This window comes from Drosophila novamexicana, unplaced genomic scaffold, assembly GCF_003285875.2.
Source record: "Drosophila novamexicana strain 15010-1031.04,08,12 unplaced genomic scaffold, DnovRS2.1 tig00000387-arrow-pilon, whole genome shotgun sequence".
Taxonomy (NCBI): Eukaryota; Metazoa; Arthropoda; class Insecta; order Diptera; family Drosophilidae; genus Drosophila; species Drosophila novamexicana.
Genome location: NW_020824800.1, coordinates 5,066,193 through 5,087,405, shown reverse-complemented (window position 1 = coordinate 5,087,405; position 21,213 = coordinate 5,066,193). Strand labels below are relative to the sequence as shown.

At 39.5% G+C, this 21,213-nt stretch overlaps 1 protein-coding gene across 2 annotated transcripts in view; it reads right to left on the bottom strand.

Moving 5' to 3' along the window:
• Window positions 1–6,224: 6,224 nt before the first annotated feature.
• The window catches only part of LOC115760000 (toll-like receptor Tollo), a 60,743-nt gene continuing 45,754 nt past the window's right edge, over window positions 6,225–21,213 (bottom strand). Inside the window, exons 4-15 of one of the 2 annotated variants that reach the window (XM_030701157.1) lie at window positions 17,578–17,710; window positions 15,779–15,976; window positions 13,689–13,816; window positions 12,484–12,627; window positions 12,285–12,389; window positions 12,075–12,201; window positions 11,790–11,986; window positions 11,133–11,288; window positions 9,892–10,038; window positions 9,573–9,735; window positions 9,050–9,181; window positions 6,225–7,349 (exon numbers count right to left, since the gene is read on the bottom strand). In XM_030701157.1, the coding sequence (XP_030557017.1) occupies window positions 6,718–7,349; window positions 9,050–9,181; window positions 9,573–9,735; window positions 9,892–10,038; window positions 11,133–11,288; window positions 11,790–11,986; window positions 12,075–12,201; window positions 12,285–12,389; window positions 12,484–12,627; window positions 13,689–13,816; window positions 15,779–15,976; window positions 17,578–17,710 (2,262 nt within the window). In that variant the 3' untranslated portion in view covers window positions 6,225–6,717. Of the gene's footprint in view, window positions 7,350–9,049; window positions 9,182–9,420; window positions 9,468–9,572; window positions 9,736–9,891; window positions 10,039–11,132; window positions 11,289–11,789; window positions 11,987–12,074; window positions 12,202–12,284; window positions 12,390–12,483; window positions 12,628–13,688; window positions 13,817–15,778; window positions 15,977–17,577; window positions 17,711–21,213 lie in introns of those variants that run through there. The other variant, XM_030701158.1, reaches the window with a different exon arrangement.

The following is a 21,213-nucleotide window of genomic DNA, read 5'->3' as shown; positions in this document are numbered from 1 at the left end:
TAACTGTAGCGCGTGTGTGTGTGTGTTTTGTCGCTGCATCCCAAAAATACCGTTATTGCTAGCTAATTTCCCATGTGCATGCTTGCTTGTTAAATTGATGTATAGCCAGAGCAAGCAGGCGGCGGGTAGGTCAGGGGGTTGGCCGGTTGCGCAAGGTTAGCATCAGGCAGTAAGGACTGCCAAAAGTGGCAAGCCATGTTGCACGATGCTGGGCCATAACTGGAAATATTGTCAAAATGGCTGATGCACAACAAAAGCAGCAAGGTGCGACGGCTAACTGCATTGACCAAGCGCAAGCCCGCGGCCCCTCTTCCCCCCTTCATCCCACACTCCTTTTCTATCCAGCGCTCTGCTTACCTGCTCACCTGCTGATGGTATTTGCGGCGGGTTTTTGACACAATTTTGCCGATGACATGTTCAATACACAAAGCTGCGTGCTTCAGCTCGCCCATAGCCATTGTTATGTCTATATATGTATATGTAAGTATGTGAATATGTGGAGCATGGAGTTCTTACATTATTTGGCTGCCAGCACGTGTTTAGGGTTGCCCTCCGGCTGCTACTCTAGTGTGTGTGAGTGGGTGTGTGTGTGTGTGTGGCTCGTACTTGTTTGTATGCTAGTGCCTGCTGTGGGCACAAGCGGATGTGTTTTACATGCGATGTTGTCTACCACCATCTAAAATTGACTCCATTTCTTGGCTTCTGCAAAAAAAAAAAAAAAAAAAAATAAATAAATAATAATAATTAAATAGCGAATCGTAGCAATGCGTTCTGCAATAATTTGAATACTGCATTTTTTTATAAGATTGATATATAGAAAAAGGCCTGATTAATATGCTAAATAAATAATAACAAATTAGCTGAGCCAAAGGTAAGAACTTTAAATCAGATCGATTTCAAAATGAATTTTACTTTTTGCAATGCACATTAAATCCACATTTTTGGTGTAGCTGAGCTTTAATGTACTTACTTTCCTTTTTAAATTTACATTTTAACCACGGGGAGCCCCATCACAAAAATATATGTATAAAATAGACGCAAGGCATATTTTTCTTTATGTTTTTTATATATATTTTTTTTTCACGGTGACATTATCCTTTTAACACATTTAATGGAGTCACACACGCGCGCGGCTTTGTCTCATCATAAATCTGAAGGCAGACGCAGCGGGAAATGCGAGAAATGATGCTCAGGGCTGTTTTTCTGTGCCGGGGCGTTAAGCAGCCGCAGGAAAAGCTGGGCATGGTGTTCTGACTGCCGGATATATATGGCCTCATATTGGATATTTATGCTTGTGCCGCTGCATAGATTTATGCATTGTCTTTAGCACTGTGATTATGGCCGAATTGTTGAAAGTTGCGCAAAAAGTTTTCATAGCTGCCATCAAATTAGTCCGCCGCTTAGGTAATAACCGTGATGGTACGTGTCGAGCTTAGCACACAAATGACAATGGCCAAATATGATTGAAACTTTTACCGTTTCAGTCGCCAGAAATTGGTTTGCCAAAAACCCAAAACCGAAAACCAAAAACCGCCGCCAAAACTTGCCCCAAAAAAAAAAAGAAGAAATTTATGCATTTTGAAAACTTTTCGACTACAATCCGGGGACCATTTTAGGTGCGAGCGATTTTGGCGCCGGGCGCAAATATATATATTGCTGCCAATTTAGCAGCAAAATAGGCAGCTCACTTAGCCAATATTTCCCCGAATATGTATCATAGGCAGCTTTAAATCCAGAAATTTGAGAACTTACCATCTCCTTTTTAAATCCAGAGCCCATTGAAAGACATAATGTCGCGCTAAGGTATATCATTTGTAGAACAGCGGAGATATGTCTTGCGAAATTATGTCGTTACCAACTTAATTCTTGGTATGGTTGTGGTGTAAGAGGCGGTGGCGAGGTTAACTGGGTTGGCGAGATCGAGTCCAGAAACAGGGAAGCACCTTTTTTAAAATGCTGCTTAAATGTTATTGGTAGAAGATGGTTGAGGGTATCCCCTAGTCGGGTACTTCCGACTAGAGCTCTCCTTCTTGTTAACTGTTAGCCAATTGTCGAGCTGAGGCATGTACGCCTAAATTTTTGACCCAGACGCTTTGAATGCAGCTGCGGCATTTGAGGTTTCCATAAAGATACCCACCAAAAGATGGGCAAGAAAGGGTATGCAGGAGTTATCTTATATGTAAATAAGAAGCAATTGCATAAATCTGCGTTTTAATAGAGCGTGTCAAACCATACGCAGTACATTAATCACAGGTTCAATTGAGCTTGAGCTGCCATGCTTACTTTTCTCTGCTATTTTCTTTTGTCTGTAAGTATATATAAACGAATATTTCAAACCGTTATACAGAATAATTCCTATTAATCGAATGCCTAAGTCAGATACAAGCACAGATAGGCTTCTCATCCAGTACAAATATGTATTCTAGTATAGTTCTTCAGCTTGCAGGGCAACTCACAGTCAATCAGTCATCTACAGCCTTTCAACTTGAATTTTTTTCTTCACACTTTACTTTGGCCGACGCCTCCTGCGTCGCGCCTTGGGGCAACTGTCAACGTGCAGTGCCGCAATATTTGTGGCAGAGTTTCGCATTGCACTTTGCCGTGTTCCAGCTAGGCGGGTAAGCCACAAAAAGGATTTTTGATTTCATATTTTTTTGCGGAGCTTAAGCTGCATGCTGCATGCAGCTTCTGACTGTCCCAATAAAAATCATGTTCTGGCATAGCTCAGCTGCCGCATGCCACATCTGTCGAAGCTCAAATGAAATCTCTTGCTAACTTTGATTGTTTTCTTCTTTTTGTTTTTTGTTCGATTTGCAGATTTTTGCTTTATAGTTCCTCATGCATTTTCCTTAGCTGTGGAGGCAAATGCTAACAAGCATTGTTTGTTTTTTTGGTATTTTTCCTTTCTTTTGCCTTGGGCAACTTTTGTAAATGCTTTGAAAAGCAATTAGTGCTGACAAATGCGTGTCCTGGCATTAAGGAGCTGTAACCGTAGCTGTAACTGTAGCTGTAATTGTGTGTGTGTGTGTATACAATGTATGTCATGCCTTTTGGCATGTCAAAAGCGATTTGTCATGCAGCAATATGTAAGGGTTAATAGTACGCTGACAGCTTGATTGATTTGCCCAGCTGAGTGTTCTAGGAAAGGCTTATACGGTTCTTAGCCAGTCAGCGATGAATTGTGTCAACTAATTCTTAAGCCCATATTAATCAATCGTATGATTGACAAGCTGGAGGATTTTTTGTCATCAAATTGAAAGGAACATTTATAAGTGGATCCTAAACACATAGCTGTATATTACAACAATTGATTAAACTCGCACTAAGTTAGGCTCTAATTAAGCTCCTTCACTCTATTTTAGTCGTTAGCATCAAGAGCTCTGCGAATATTCTTATGCATATATAATTATATGATATAAGATCAAAATATGCTGATCAAAATAAAAATAAAAACAATAATTTGCAATAAAAAATAAAACTAATTAAATTGACCACATTAATAAAAATTCCAATTTGTGTTTTTTATCCCACACCTTCACAAAGATGTGTATATGATTGTCATGTTTATATGAATTATCAGAGGGAATCCGGAGCAGACATTATTCTAAGCTTAATATTTGAAGTTGTGAAGTCGACTTAATTACCGGCCTTCATTTCAGTTATAATAATTTTTGCCAACAAGGCATTACTTTATCCTAGATTGCAGCATCACAATCAATTAAATAAAATTGTGATCAAGTGAATTGGCAGTATACTAGCCTAACCGACCGGAAAGCCAATATATTTAATTAAATTTGAAAATTTGTGCATCCAACATGGATTGAAGCTATACAACAAGCGGGCTGGATGGGCAGGGCGTGGCCTGGCGTGGGAGCTGCTGTTGCAGCACTGACGCATACTTGAGTCTGCTGACTGATTAAATTTACACATCGAGCCACAACTGTTGCATCGAAAACTAATAATAAAAAAAAAGAGAAAGATCCCTGGAATAGTGGCAGCCAGCTCGAGTAGATTTTATATACTTGACAGCACTGAACAAAGCTGAACAAGGTGCAGCAGCTGACTGCTGCTAGCAGTTGCTGGCAAAGGCTCTTTGGCTCCAAGTTGCCAGTCAATTGATGGCAGCAGATGGGAAACAAGTTGGCAGCGTCTTCATCAATTGCTTGTAAGTGGCTGTTGTAAAAATTTTTAACATTTTGTGCTCACAAAACCAGGCTGCAACACGCTGCGTATGCGCAATTTTTGTCTGTACGTACTCATACGTAAGTAGATTAAGTGCAGCCTGTGTATGGGTTACTTCCAGATGTGGAAGGGCCATGTTTGGGTTTTAAATTCAGTTTCCAAGCAATTTTCAAGCAGGCCATGTTAATCAATGGCGGCTACTGCTGCCAATTCGGGGTTTGGACCTCGTCAAGTGTCAAGTGCACCAATATTGATGTGCAATCTCAAGCGAACTCGAGCCACATGCTCCATTTGCATGCGCTGGCGTCCGAAATGTCCCAGGCAGCCGCACTTGAGTAGCTGCCGCTACTGCTTGTGTAGTTGCTGCTGCTGTTCCTATGCTCCACACCAATTTCGAATGCATTTGCAAATGCAGCAACAAAACACTGAACGCCATTCAATGCCTTCTTCTATATTCATGCATAAATTCAAATGCTTGTCGGCCACTCAAGTGCAATAGAAAGAAGCTTGAGCGCAGCAGGACAAGCCAGAAATGAAAAGAAACACAGAGAGAAAGAGATAGAGAGAGAGAGAGAGAGAGAGAGAGAGAGAGAGAGGGAGAAAGGTAGGAAATCTTGTCTGTTTGGATTCATGGCTGGCCAAAACAAATGGCTGCAACCTAGCATAATGCGCAACTTTATGCTTGCTGCGTGCTGCGTTATAAAAGCATTTTTCCATATCCAATAAACTATGCGAATCAATGAATCTTTTGAGTGCAAGTGCGAGTGCTTGTCGTGTAAATCAAAGCCAAATATGGAAGCAGCCCGTTCACAGCGCAATCAGCAACAATAGCAAATCCAAATGTCAAATCCGCAATCCAGCCACGACGGAAGTATGTCGCAAAACGGAAACGGAAGCAATTTTCATTTGCGTTGAGCTTAAATGGTGGCCGTTGTGGTCTCACACTCGGGGACAAACCAGCGGGCTCTGTTAACAGCAGCAGCAGCATCTCCACATGCTGCACGACATGTTACAAGCATAATTCTAGTTGCCACAAACTCACACACACACATACACTCACATCCACACAATGGCGCATAATGGGCGGCAAGTGCGGCCAAGTGGTGACGCCCCAAGTAACCGCAAAACGTTGCAAGTGCCGCATTTTTATTTAATAAATTGCAACGCTGATTCGCATTGTCCCCTTCGTTTAACTGCCGCTGTTGGCTTTGCTTTTTGGTTTTCATATTATTTTTATTTGATTTTTCTAAACGATTCGCATTGGGGTTTTGTTTGTGGTAAGCGCGACACGTAGCTGTTCAAATTGTTTTACAATAAATTAAAGGTATCTCCTTTTTATTTTGCTTCCATTTAGTATTTTCTATAAACTGTCACACTTTATAACTGATTTATTGCTTAAACTGTTTTATTGTTGAACAGAAATATAATTCCAGTAGCTGTTAAAAAAGTTTAATATAATGCAGAGAATTGCCTTTTTTTTGGTTTATGTTTAGTTAAACTAAAAAAAATATCGTTTGGGTTGACTGGTTGGGTTTGAGTTGTGAGCATTTAAATGATTGTTTTTTTTCTTCTTTTTTTTTTGTATATTAATATTGTTTAATTTTTATATTTCTTAGATTTAATTGATTTTAATTTATATGTGTTTAAAATCTATGCAACTAGCTACGTGCTAATTTTATATACCTTAGGCCTAAGATTATAATTTAACTTTAGTTTTTGTTTTATTTTCCTTTTAATTGTAACCTACACAAAACAGCGGCTGCTCAATTTTAAATCGCTAACGCCAAATATACAATTTTTATTTTCAGTTGGAGGAAGGATTTCCATTTAGCTTCTTTTCATTGTTTTATTTATATATACAAAATTTAATTTTATCACATGTGAAATGTGTATTTAATTTGTTATTGTTTTGTTTTTATTATTAGTGTGCACAATGCTGTCCACAATTTTATATACACACAGATGCAGAGTTATATGTTATAAAAAAAAACTGTTCAAAATCAAACTACAAATATTTTAATGAAACGCTGGTAATACGCTGCGTATGCGCAATATTTTCATTAACCGGAAAATGGCAGTACATATGTATGAAAATGCTAGCGATAAAATACGCTTGAAAATTTCGATCAGCCCAAATGAATTTTACATTGCCTAAATTCCCATTGTCTTAATTTATTTATGCTTATTTTGAATAAACTGTTGCAAGGCTCTGTCAAACTCAGCAAGCATTTGTTTTTGCCAGGAAAGTGAGCGGAAGAGCGCAACACATGCGCGCCAATGATTAATGTACTTAATTACAAACTCAAATCCTAATTACTTTACTTCAATTTGACCCCAAAAACAATGCCCAGCGCACTGTCATTAATTATACGACCCGTTTGCCAACCATGCCACACTATGGCCATGGCTGTGGCTATGCAACCGGGCAAACTCTCCTGCGGCTTACGTCGGTGTCGTGCTCATCGTTTGCTTGGCAAACTTACCCGCTGATGCTGCGGTTGAGGCCGAGGCTGCTGCTGCTGCCAAGCCCCTGGGTCAGTTAACGCTGACCAGCGGCTCGAGCGTGCTGCTCAAATGCACCAGCTGCTGCTGCACCTCGCGCAGGCTGGCCAGGCTGCCCATCTGCTGCTGTTGCTGCTGCGGCGGCGGTGGTGGCAGCACGACAACCACAGATTCAGCGGGTCCAGACATTGGCATCGGCATCGGCGATGGCGCGCCAGGAGGAATGACCGTTGCGGCAGCCGATGCCGCAGCCCGCGCCGTCGCTGTTCCAGTCGCACAGCTGCTGTTTGGTGAGTGCGATACGCTGTACATCAGACTGCCCATGCTCGGATGCTGATGGATTTGGGCGACGACTGGCGGCGGCGGCGCTGGCGGCAATACAAGCTCATCAATGGTGCAAACGCGATCGTCAATGGGAAAGGTAAAGTTAATTTCCTTGCCGCCAGCATCCGCAGTGTGTACGGTGGCACCCACATGAGACGGCGTGCTTCCATTCGCTGGACTCTGAATGTGACCATTTGTTGTGCCATTTGTTGTTGGTGTTGCTGCTGTTGCCGCCGGCGACGTGGCTAGCGTTAGTGTTGTTGTTGTTGTCGGTGAGGTGCCATTGCCCAGCGTTGTTATTGTGGTTGCTTCCAAATTTTTTTCCAAACACTTGCTGTCGCCTGAGGAAGAAAACAACAGAGCCAGAGATGAGCCAGGCACATAGAAAATGGGACAGTGTGAGCTGAAAGCTAACGCATGGTATTCAGATGGGCGGGATTTACAACTGTTAGTCCAAATAGGAGCTTAATTATTAAAGTTCTTTTTATAATCTATTATTGTACTTATAAACTGTCATCCTAACTCTTAAATAGCACGCACTACAGAAAGCCTTGAGTTAGAATGCAGTCGCTTGAACTGTATAGGAGATAATAATAATAGATAAATAATATTATAATAAATAAGGTTTTTTATAGAACTATCAACTTAACTCCCAAATAAAGTTTTTTGTTTTTATAATGTTCTATTGTCAACTTTAATTCTTATATAAAGATTTTATGTTTACCAAACATTAATATTTTTAATTTTTCTCCGCCTTGCTGTATTCTCATTTTTGTTTTTCTTTTTGTTTTTTTTTTGCTTAGCTCAAAGCTTATGCATAAATTTGTATTTTCTAAATTTTTTGAACTGATACAAACAACTTCATGAATGCTTTATTTCACGCCCAGTTTATGCACAAATAAAATTTGTGATCCTGGGAATTTGATTGCCGGAGCACAAACAATTCGAGAAGAATAAATTCATTATGTGCGAGCTGATAAAATAAAATATTTCATATTTACTTCTCTATAAGATTCAACAGGCTTTAATAATTGAATATGCATATGCACAAGCTGTCTGCTGTCTGCACACAAGTTTATAATTTTTGAAAATTGTAGTTTAATTTAGCCCGATTCTAGCTATTTCTATGCCTATTCTTTATGCTATCCGGCATCACTGCTGCTCTTGCAGAGCCACATGCAACTGTCAATAGTCACAGTCAGTGACGTGTTTTGAATGCCTCCGGTGTATTTGCAGTGTGCTCAACTCCGGCGGCATTCCTACGCTTGAATTTGTGAGCATGGCAGAGTTTTTTCCGTGCTTAAACAAAAATCGTTTTTTACGCTTTGTACGCTGTTCGCTTATCGAGGGAATCGAATGCGGTGTTGCAAAAGTTTTCGTTGCGACAGCTTTGGCGACCATTTTTTATTGTTGACTAAAAACAAAAAAACAAAAAAAAAAAAACAGAAGAAAAACTGCAACAATTGCGCAAAATTCCAAAGTTTGCTTTGTTTTCCATTGGCGCTGCGTTTCCCTCGAGTGCGTTCTGCTGAATGGCCACGACCACGCTGGCCCCAGGGCCAATTTGTGCTAAGGTAACCAAGTTAGGCAGGTGTGTGCGCAAACATTAGTGCCGGCCTCCAAGGTACGTAGGTCAGCTTGAAATTTATTTATTCCTCAATTAGGCAAGGGGCATGGTGGGAGGAGGGGCAAAAGGCTACTCGCCATAATGAAGCACGTACTTGTAATTAATTAAGTGCGGCTGCTTCTTTCTTTTTAATTTCGACAAAAATTTTACGTGCTAGCTAGAAGAAACATTTCTAAAAAAATACCTTTAAAGAGCACATAAATAGCCTGCTGTCTTAACAGGTAAAACAAACAGACAGTTTTTCATTTCAACGCCTTGTCATTTGGTCTGCCTTTGCTCAAACTTGGCGCATTGCCCAAAACGAATTACGTATTACATCAGTTTAAGACCAGCAGCTCAGCCGTTCGTCTCAGGCTTCAAATTGGGACTGCTCTTTTGTGTGTAACTTGGGGTTAGCTGTATCTATATACTTACTGCCATTCAAATGATCCTCTCTGGTATAGTAGCGTGCGCGATTCTTGGAGAAACAGGCCACAAGCGATAAAATTATGACGGCAATTAGCACAAATATGATGCCACCCAAAATAGCCAGGGTATTAAGTCCGCCTGGTATGAATTAAAATAGAGAGGTAGAAAGTTTTTAATAATATTAAAATTAATTTTTTTAGCTCAGACTTAATATATATAATATTTTTTTAATTTCTTAAGAGTTTAGTTTCACAACAGAATATTATTAATAAAATTATTTATATTACTAGCTAAGCATGAAAAGTCAAAAAAATTAAATTACTAAATAAAAAAATATAAGTAAGTAGTAACAAAACGAAAACTTGTTGGTTCAACAAATATTTTGTTATATTTTTAAGTTATGTGCATAAATGTGTTCAAAGAGCTGTAAATATTCAAATTCGAATCAAGGAAAAATCAAATAAAAGCCACTGATTGACTTGCCAAATTGGCCACTGAGTTGTAATTTAAAACAGTTGCATGTGCTTACCATGTTCAAGAAAGTTATATGAAGTGCTTGCCGCATTCTGTTCCTCGTCGCTGATGTAATCGAGACACGTGTGCAGCCCGCCAATGTCCAAATTAATTATTTCGGCGCCACGCAAACTTTTTGGCAGAAAGCAAATGGGATATGTATCCCATTTCCATTGCAGCTGCATAAATACAGATTGAATATTGAATATATATATTTATTTTGTATAAGACATCATCAATCAGATGGGCTTTGAAAACTAATTGAAATTTACAGTGAATGGACTACGCGTCGTATGCGTATTATCCGATTTTAAATCAAATTGCATTTGACTTACTTGCCGCACGACATTTATTAATTTTCCCATGTGACATTCATCGCATATCAACGGATTGTTATCCAGTCGCACATTGCGTATACCCTGAATCCGCAGCGCCGTGTCCGCATTGATGCCGTATAATTGATTTCGTGATAAATCCAAAAACTGTGAATGCAGAGCGCAAAATATAATGTATTTTCGAATGCTGAACAACTTTTTTGTCATTCGCCCTATGGTTTTTGCTTATTAAATTGCAATTAGCTACAAATGCTGCCCAAACATTGGTAGCTTTGTTTAATTGTTGGCCCCCAAACAATAAAACAAAACAACAAGGACAATGCCAAAGGCTTGACTGAAGTGTGCAAGTGCTACACAATTAAATTCAATTAAAATGAAAAGCTTAATGGCTATCAACTGATTGTCGCTGTTGTGCCATAAATTTGCCATAGTCAACATGGCAACAGCAACAACAAAAGAAATGTAGAGAGGCTTGAGTAGAGCGTAAGCTCAACTAGAAGATACTTGCTGTAGGGATCAAAATAATACATTTAATAAATTCATGTACTTATTTGAGTCTAATAAATTGAATACTTCGTTTTCAAAATAACGAATATAATTGGAAGCTATTTATCCTTTATATTTTTATTGAAGGACACTTTCTATATATTTGTTTGACAGACATTGGGAATTATTAATTCAATTTATCAAGATTATATACAAATTTCTAAGTCTCATGTTGAAACACCATTTAGCACATTTTCTGTGTAAAGGGTATAGCCATGATATCACAACTATGAAAACAATACAGAGATGAGGTAGACAGAGAGGGAGAGAGATGTAGATAGAAAGTGACACGAAGGAAGCACGTACCAGGACACAAACGGACAGCACAGAGGAGACTGCGACCAAGTTGGTGTAGGCACAGTTGCGAAATGAAATGAAACTAAGGGGGCTTTCGGGACTTGTTGTCGGAGTTGTGCGATTTGCAGTTGCAGAAACAGAAACAGAAACGGCAACGGAAAATGGTGAATGCTAACGAAAACTGCAAACAGGCAGCGATATCATTTTGTCATTCAGACACTGTTGCTCGTTGAAATATTTTGCAATTGGCCAAAAAGTTATCAACAGACAAATAAATACACAATTGCCAGCACACACAAGGACAACAAAAGCTTTCAAGAAAAATAACAATGGCTTGCACAAGGGGGTGTGGCAGGCAATAACTTCAGCTTGGTGCATTCAATCACTGGGAAACTTACCTCAAGCTCACGGCACGAATCGATAACTTGCAATGCCATGTTATCCAATGAATTACCCGAGATATTCAAATAACGCAATTGTCGGAAAGGCGATAACAAACCCACAGGCAGCTGACCCATATCCGCAATGGCCAAATGCGTTAGCTCCGGTATCAGCTACAAGATATAATTCAATTTCAACATTAATTGATCGATCGCCACTCACTCAATCACGCTGTCTTCAGGCTAAGAGAGAGCTTGCGACTTATAGAATATAATCAGCTTTAGTTAGATTAAGTTAAAAGGTTCAGTTTGTGGCAAGCAAAGGAATTTTTCTTCTTTTCATGCTGTTGTTAAATTATTTTTATTTTCAAAGACGAAATGTTCGCAAGCGAACAGTTGGCTAAGTCGGACCAGAAATAATTTAATTAACTGTTAAATGTCAAAATAAATGCTTCAAATATTTGGCTTTGTTTGCTATTGCGTTACAAGAGAACAACGCGGTTGTTTTGTCCGAATGTTGAAATTTTAAAAGAGTAGTCAGTTTTGAATTTAAATTTGCAATTTTTGTATTTATTTGAAGCATGATAATGTCAAAGCGATTGCTAACTTTGACAGGCAGAGAAAATATTATAGCTTGAGACTATGATATCCAATTAAAATCACTTTAGAACTCACCTCGAATGTCTCATGCATATCCCTTAAGTCCATGAGAACATTTCCGCTTATGTTAAGCACCCTCAAGTTGCTTAAACTGCGCACAGACTGCGGTTCCAGACGCACCAGCTTATTGTAGGAGAGATCCAGAAATGTTAGATTGGTCAGCTGCAGGAACGAATCGTTTGGCACTTTGGCCAAGCGATTGTACGATAAATCTAAAAGGCAAAATAAGAAAGAAGGAAAGGAAATGGGCAAATGAGTGAGTTTGCTAGAAGCTAAATGACTATAATTTCAATGGCGCACCCAAGTGATTAAGACTTTTCTGCATGCGAAAGAGTTGGTCCACGACCACAGACAATTGATTGCCGTCGAGTAAAACTTTTGTGAGACGCTTCACGTCGCGAAATTCATCCTTGTCAAGGAATTTGAACTGCAAAGAGAAAAAAAAAAAAAACACACACAGAAAATAATTGGAAAATGGTTGAACAGTTTCGAAACGGGTTAACGACAAACCTCGTTGCGTCCCAAATCCAATTCGCTTAAAAGCGGCAATAAATTGTACAATTGCGGATTGATTTTTTTCAGTTGACAATTGCGGCATTTGAGTACTTTCAGCTCCTGGAAACCGAGCAGATTGAGAGAACGAGAGAAGTGAGTAGAGGAAAGTGCGTACAGTTACGAGTTGCTGTTCGCAGTTGTTGTGTTTACTTACGGGCACATCGCGAAAGACATCCGGCTGTAAATCCTGAAGCGGATTTCCGCTCAAGTCCAGGTACTTGAGTCTAGTCAGCATGAAGAAGTTGCGCTGCACGAGCTCCACAATCGAGTTGTCAGCCAAATTAAGACGTCGCAGATCCTGCCCCAAAGAGTTATGCAATTGCGAAAGTTTATTACGGCACGCACCAAATTAATAATATTTCACGAGACCCCAAAGCAAAATTCATGGCTAATAATTCATAAATCAGACCGGGCAGAAGCACTGCCAGAGCTCTGCTGCGGACCGGAAACTGCCGAAAAAGATAAGTTTCCAACGCTGCTGCAGAGGAACACAGAGATACTGTTTCGGGCTGAGAGGAAGTCAACAGCAACGGGGAAAACAAAATCGAAAGCAAATTGAAGAAAACGCACCAAGTTTTGTGCACTGGCACTTCCGCCAGGCAAAAGTAGCAGCAAATGCAGCAAACTTAAATTCAAGCACGTAGAACTTTCGTTTGCCCCAAAATGTAGGCAACAATATTTGGTGCAGGCTATTAAAAATTCCATGATATTTATTACAAAGTGGCTCAAAGCAAAGACAAAACTATGCAGTCGTGAACTGCGCTAATATTTGATTTAGTATTCCTACTTTGAGGACGCGACCAAACCGAGTAGATCTAAATGATATTATATTGGAACTGAAAGCATCTTAAGTGGGAAATAACAAGAACTCCCAAGAATGCTTCACTTTGCAGTTTTTTAACTATTTTACTGTTGGTTCGTACTTAAAATGTGTTTCGGAATCGTTTGATTAATGGAATTTAATATTGAAATGCGTGCTGATGCGCACATCTTCTATTATTGCATTCTATAGATGGTCGATTTTCGGGCAGTGCGAGCCTCTTAAAAAATAAATTACTAACATTGCTGAAAAGTTTAATTAAATCGCGAGTTTAGTCTAGGAAAGCTATGACAGCTGGCAAAGTTATGTCTGCGGTAAATATATAAGCCATGATATATAACCATACAACAGTTAAAGCCCCGAGGAACAAAGAACAAATACAGAGGTTATTTATATATTTTGAGACTTCAGCGCTCGCTCCCTGTACCAATGAACTTTCACTTTAATTATTCATGAAAAAAAGGTATTGTGGTATATATGCTTTTTCACTGCGCTGATAATAATAAATATAAAACAATACCATATATGCAACTACTCACCATCAGATGGCGAAATGTTGAGCTGGCCATTCGTAAAATTTTATTTTTTGATAAATCCAATTCATGCAGATTATCCTGACCGCGAAAGTTATTCTCCGTAATGTTTGTTATGTTATTCTTCGATAGATCTGCTCGCGTCCACAGCCGTTGGCGTATTTATTCGTATATTTGTATATTATTGATTGTATTTCATCAGCAGTTGTTGAACGCATAAAAGTATGCAACAGTTTTTTGTGGGCGAGAATAAATGGAAAATGGCATTATTATACGATATATGTATGCAGCGTACACAATTGTTGGTCGAACTGCAACTTTTAATAACCACAAAGGACTTAAGTTGCTTATCATTGTGTAAATATTTACGTTGTAGCAATCGAAAGATTAAAAACAGTACAGTTCAATGCACAAAAAAGTGAATAAAACTATAATACAAAAACAAAAGAACACAGAACAACCAAAAACAAAAATGAAACAGAAATATCGAAAATAAAAGAAACTTTTAAGCAAACTGCAGGAAAAGCAGCGCAGACAAAAGTATTTCAACTTGTATACATTGCCCCATTTGAAAGAAAAAGTTGCCACAGATAAAGCACAGAGCACAAAACACATTACACATACGCCCCTTTGTCTAGGCAACATGAGTAGCATTTTTAGCTAAATGCTAGGAGAGAGAATTTTGCTCTAGTTGCTGCCATTGTGTCGGCAGCAGGAGTTGAGGCAGTAGCAGGAAGCTATTGCAGAGTTGGCTGCAGCTTGCCACGCCTACTTAAACATTTTAAACATTTGCCAAAATTAATTTAAATAGAAACGGCGGGCGGACGAAAAAAAAAGAGAATGCCATTTGTTGCCCGACTAGAGGCAACATTTTTAACTGCAGCAACAACTTTTTTCTCTGCATGTTCAAGTCAATCTCCGTGTGTGTGTGTGTGTTTTATGTCGACTTTTGGCTCTTGGCAGCCAGCTGGGGTAAAAAAACAAAGATTCGGGCATGTAAATAATTGGAGGGCCCTGGCATCGTGTTTGCCATACCCATTGCCCCGTTCCGCAAACAGACAGCGGCGCACATAAAACACAAATAAACAAGTTGGAAAGCGCTGAGCGATATCGACGCATTGCCTGGTTGACTTTTACTTTTGATTTTTGGCCCAATCTTATTTTATTTCTGGGTTGCCTTTCGCTGTTTGGCGCATCAATTTCAATTTTATTGACAAACAAGAAGTCAGAAGTTCTCTACAGCGAAGACTTAAATACTCTTTGACGCAAAATCGATATATTTCGCAGTTAATGAAAGCCAAAACAGTATTGGTAAAGTCCGTTAAGATTATGTGTCTCTTAAAAATATTTATATTTTTTTTTTATAGATGTAAAACAAAAAGAAACGTTGGTAAAGCATGTCTATATTGTATTTCAAGAGTGCAAAATCTTCATGATCAGGCTTAAGTGTCTTGGCCGCAATAAGTACATGGCGTTAGACAACACTTAATCGGAGCAAATCTGTGTTATTTTAAGCCCTTATGTGGTTTCTGTGATGTTTAATAATTGAAAATGAAAGTGGCAGCCACGTTTTGCAAGTGTTAGTTGCCAACATTACACAACACTTTTATACAAAATGCGAGACTGAAGTGTGACATAATATAAGAAGAGATTTTTACAACACTGTCAAGCTTTTGCTTAGTCACTACACGTGGCGACTCAAGTTGTCGCGCTGAAACGAGCTATAATTTTACACAAGCGCATTTGGACTTGATTTAAAGTGACATCTATCCGTCGCAAGACATCCGAGGAAATAAGAATACCCTATCGATGGGATAACTTGGTGCTGTCGACCGCATCGACGGTGCTCATTTAACATTTTGCGACGCGCACTTTTATTTGCGTTGGCTTTTACGAGGCTTCAGGACAACCGCAACGGTTGCCCGCGTCCTGCGTTCTACGTTCTGGTCGCACGTTTGATTGTATTATTTGCATATCGCTGCGCACTGTTTTAACTATGCACAGCTGCTTAAATTGAAATCGCTGCTCGGGCTTTTACGCGCACGTAAAACAAATGGCGATTTTTAGTGGCATGCTATAAAGAATTGATTACTCACCTAATATGCGCAGATATTTAAGGCCCCAAAAGGACTCGGCCCCGATCGCCGGCAGATTCGAATCGGTGATGCGTAGCACTTGCAACTGCATAAACTGACGCAATGCCGGTCCAATCGTTATGGTGTTTCGTGGTCCACGTATAATAATTACCTTGACATCAATGTCCAGCTGATTGGCGGATAAAGAGCTTAGCCCGCCTGCAAGCAAATGTTAATTTAAATGAAGGTCAACTAGGCGTAACTCAAACTAAATTTGGACGCTGCTCTATTCACGGTGATAAACATGAAATTTATGCAGCATGGCAACAATAACTAAGGTTAACAATGCCAACAAGATCATTAACTGCAGAACGCAACCTTCCCTTTTACATGCAAACAATGTGCGCATTTTAGTGTGCCACAACCAAAATGTCGGGCAGTTTCCATACGAATGTACAAAAAAAACCTCACGCCATTTCCAGTTTCCAGTTACCAGTTTTTCGTTATCCTTAACAACTGGGGTCTCACGCCCCAAACCCGCTCTTCATTTGTATGGCATACTATTGTGTAATCGCAGTCGTTGTCGACTTTTATTATATTCTCGCACTGCATTATATTTGTATGTATCTACGTGTGTGTGTGTGTGTGTGTGTGTGTGTGTGTCTGTGGTTGTTGTTGCATTATTATGTGCTCATTGTATGTTGCGGCCAGCATTTGTTATATGAGCCGAGCTCGCTGCGGGAATTTTCATAAAAATTGCAAAGCATTAACACTGATTGTAACATATTTTAACGCGTTTGCAATTTTGTTGGCATTTACGAGCACTGTTGCTCGTAAGGGTCAGGGGTGACGACCTGAAAGGCCAACACCAAAATGATGCTGCTCATTAAAAGCATGAGTTAAATTGTCCTTTAATATTTGTACTAACATATTCTAATTGATTTTAAGAAATGTTAACAAGAAATAAGATTTGCTACGGTTTTATGGAAGACTACAAAATCGTTTTCCGTTTTCCTATTCTATTATTATTCTCAACTCCATTTGTTTTTACTTGGCTACTATTATTTTTATTTTCTATTTAACTAATGTTAAATAGTAGCAATAAGTTCAGCATAGTAAATAATGAACGTAATACAGTTTAAATAAATACCCTAAATGAATATCTCCTATTGAGGCTGAATAATCTTTAAAATTGAAACTCATTTCGTTGTCTTACTGTCAATGGCAGCAGCAGCTCGAATGCTTAGCCGTGCCGTAGTTATTGTGCCAAAGATTTGGAAAATGAAATTAAAACGACAATGGCATCACATTCAAAGCATCACATTCAAGGACTCAAGGACTTACAATGTGTGCGCTAACCAAACAAGCGTTAAATTGAAATTATAGATTTCTCTGGCTGCACGAAGATGGCAGAGCATTCGCTACACGACGGCAAATGACAGTTGAACAAATTGAAATTGCCCGAAAATTTAAAGGGGGGAAAGCCAGACCGGCCAAGCTTTAAAAATGAGTACTCGTTAATACTCGTATGCGCAACGAAAACCACTCGAAGTTCTAATTCCGTGAGTGTGCTCGGCATTTACAAATCGGAGTATTAGTAACTGACCAACTGGCAGCTGGCAAATCCTTGAATTTAACGTGTAGCTCTGCAATTATGATGTTACCCTAATGATGTTGCAGAACCACCCACAATGACCGCAACTATGGATTACATGGTGCATGTTCGCATATTGCATAATTTGCGTACATTTTGCTTCGCTCCTTTTTTATTTTTGTTTTTTATTCATCCCAGCATCTTTTGCGCATATTGGTCCACTTACCTTTTGTGCAGATGGCCTGATAACGATCCATATCATCAATGCTACAGCTGCATTCTACGGGGCACTTCCTGCTCGTATTGCTGAACATGGCCGGCATTATGCACAGGCTGAACAGCAGCCACTTCACCAGCATCTGCAGTAGATATACAAAAAAAACTTGTTTACAGATTTTCATTTCTTTTCCATTCAGTTTTGTTGCTGTGTGAGTGGCAATTAGTGGGGGTTTTAATTACGGCTAAACACTTGTCCACAGTCGAAACTAATTCAACTTTTAGAACACACCCATTGTTTGCTCTTGCCGTACACTTACTGTGGGTACTCGCAACTTTCTAATGAAATTTGTCTATGTTGGGCATCAAAAAATAATCATATGTATCCATGTTGAAAATAGATTAATTTAGCTGTCGTTGACACACTCAGTTTAGATTTTTTAGAATCATATTTTTTTTATAATATAATAAAGATTTAAGATATCTAAAACAATATAAAAAATCAGTAAAAGATGAGTTATGATTGAATGAAAATAAAAATTATAAATAATTTGAATTATAGACATTCTGAGTAATCAATAACTAAATATATTTGGTTATAAATATTGAACATAGTTAATCCCTCGAAGCTTTTAGCTTTAGCAGGCGCAGCATTAGTTTTTTATAAAACAAATAATATAAAATGTTAAAGCTTTTAAGTTAAATTATTTGTCTGGAACTGTATAAAGTTGTGCCCCAACCCAAAAGGATTACTGTTATTTCTTGTTTTATATATCTGCTGCTGTTGCTAATCTATTTATAAAACCACACGCTCATACACTCGAACGCACACATACATACTCACATACAGTTGCACACGTACACACACACGCATACTCACAAACTTTCAATTTGGAATCAACGTGGTGTCATATGTTGACATAGTTGCACACACTTTTTGTTGCAGTTGTTACTTGACCAGTTGTTGTTGCTGTTTGTTGTTTTACTTTACACAAATGTATACACATGTTAGTGTTTGGTTAGTTGTGCGTGTGTGTGTGTGTGCGTGTGTTGCGTATACGCCATGTTTGACCTCAGTGATTTGTGGTCGCCAACTCTGGACACTAGTATGCTCGGCGATAAACTGCGGTGGTCTCGTGGCGCTTGCCGCAGCACTGCGCGCTCTGCATAAATTAGCCGCAGCACACAATGCGGTTAAAGAAACGAACTCAAAAATAAGCCCGAAATTATAATGCGCAACCCGCTTCCCCCTCTCTCACTCACTCCCTCTCTCATGGTGTTTGGGGACACACTCAATTTGCCTGAAATCCAAATATGCGTAAGCGTTTCGGCTGTAACTGCAACATGAAACTTGCATATGTAATTTTCAAAGGAATTTTCCTTTTTGATTTTTCTCTATTTTCCTTGTTGGTGTGTGTGTGTGTGTGTGCCCCTTGGCTTTGTGCAGGCATTGCCGGAAAATGTGAAAGCCGCAGGATTTATGTGCAGCATATTTTTCATTTTACTGAGCCAGCAAGCGGCTGGCAGGCAGCAAACTGTCAAGTTTCCGGCTCATCGTCGGCACCTTATGCATTGTGCGCGTTGGATTTGTTGTCAGGATATTGCTGCTGGGCGCTGGGTTGAGTAATATTTCTGCAAAGTTGTTGCGGTAAAAGTGAAAAATTGCGACAGCAGCCGACGACGACGCCAGCGCCAATGCCGACGCCGAAGCTGCCTTGCGGCAACAATGGCTACGGGACAGCTTTCTTGAGTTACGTCTGTTGCGCCCAAAAAACTTCTTTCCATATTCTCAATTTCCAAGTGCTTTCTTCGGCACACTCAATTTAACTTGTGGCATGATTCACAATAAACTCCAAAAGTGCATTTAAAAGTAAAGCAAGTTTGGTAAAATATGCTCTTGGAATTTGTTATTCACACTGAAATTGGATTTTTAGTCTGTGCAAGTGCTCGATTTCTGCATATGTATATTATATGATTACATTAGCAAAAAAAAACAGTATTTTATTTAAGTAATTAAATAATTAACAGGAAGAGAGGAATATTATTCTCAATGCTCAACACAAAGTAACAAAAAACATTACTTGAAAAAATGAGAATCACCTAGAAAGGCGAGGTTTAAGCTACATTGATACATTTTGATATTGCCATAAATAAAGAAGCAAGCGTTAAATCAAGGTTCGTCTAATACGATTTTATGTTAATAGAACTATCAGAAAACTATTTCACTGTAACTTAACAACAAACTTCAGATAAATAGATTCGTTTAGCAAAAATTAATCAGCTTAAAATGAAAACTTTATACAGTTGAGGCCCGCATCAGAGCGGCTAACCAGAAGTCAGCATCTGTCAAACTCGTTAAAGGAACTGCAGATTTGTGAGCAGGCCGCACGCTAGCCACGCCTTCGAATATATACACACACATATACACACACACAGATGCACACAAGCAGACAGACGAACACATTTAGTTAAATGGAAGCTAACCGCGCTGCCAGCTGACGTTCTACACGCTCCATTTGGACTTTGGCAAACTTTGTTTGCGTTCTGGGCCGCCGCTTGGCATTGCCGGTCGAGCACATGGCGCACGCGAATTGGCCAGGCTGGCAGGCAGGCAGGCAGGGGTAGAGAAAAGTAGCAGAGCAGGAGTGCGAAGAGAGTGAAGAGCTGAGGATGGCGCACGGGGCACTTGGCTAAAGTAGTTGTTGATATCAGCTTTCAGCATGCATATTTCTTGGTTACTTTGCCCATTCGCTTTTCGTGCTATTTAAACACTGAGAATATCGTTGGGGCCATTTGCCTATGCGAATGCAAACAGAATGCCGGAAGCAGTCAGCTAACCAAGTGATATAAGAACCAGGAGGTGCGGCATTGGGCTTAAGCTTCGCAGAACTAAATTACTCATACGCCGCTTGGGACAGTTACAGTTTCAAGTAGCAGGGCAGTAGGGGCCGGCGGATGCGGCCATTTAATACGTGCGTTACTTTTGTAATTGAATATGATAAATCAAACCGAAAAGTTACTCCATGTCGAGTGTGGTCGGAAGTGGTCGAGCTGTGATATGCCCCGCTTGTTGGCCTTGTTTTTGAACTCGCCTTTTTGCTGAGCTTCTCACTCCGCTTGTTGGCCTATCGAGTTACACGCTGTGCAAATGTATTCATTTACTTTTTGATTTGAAGGGCTGAATTGTATTAAATTTGATGCTTAAACCATGTTTTGTTTTAGCACACAATTCAAAATGAAATAAATCTCAATATTTGTGCGTTTGCCAAAATCAAATTACATTAAATTCCAGCTGAGGGCTAAGCCATGTTCACAAAAATAAAAACAAAAATTAAGCAAAAGCAGCTGGCATAATATTATGAGTTATGTCTGAACGTGGGCGTGGTTGGATTTCTAACCTCGTTTAGGGGGCGGCCAGTTCCGCTGACCGTCGAGCCAACATTAAAATTCATGAACACATTTATTGCCAATTACCACAAGGCCTGCGGCACGTTTTATATAGAGAGCAAAACCTGGCTAAAACTCCACACACACACACACACACACACACCCACGTAGCCTTCCCCCTTGCCCCTTCTGCATTTGCAATGTTCTGTCCAATTCTCTGATTTGGCAGCAAATGTTGCGGCCGACTGCTGTTTTTTTT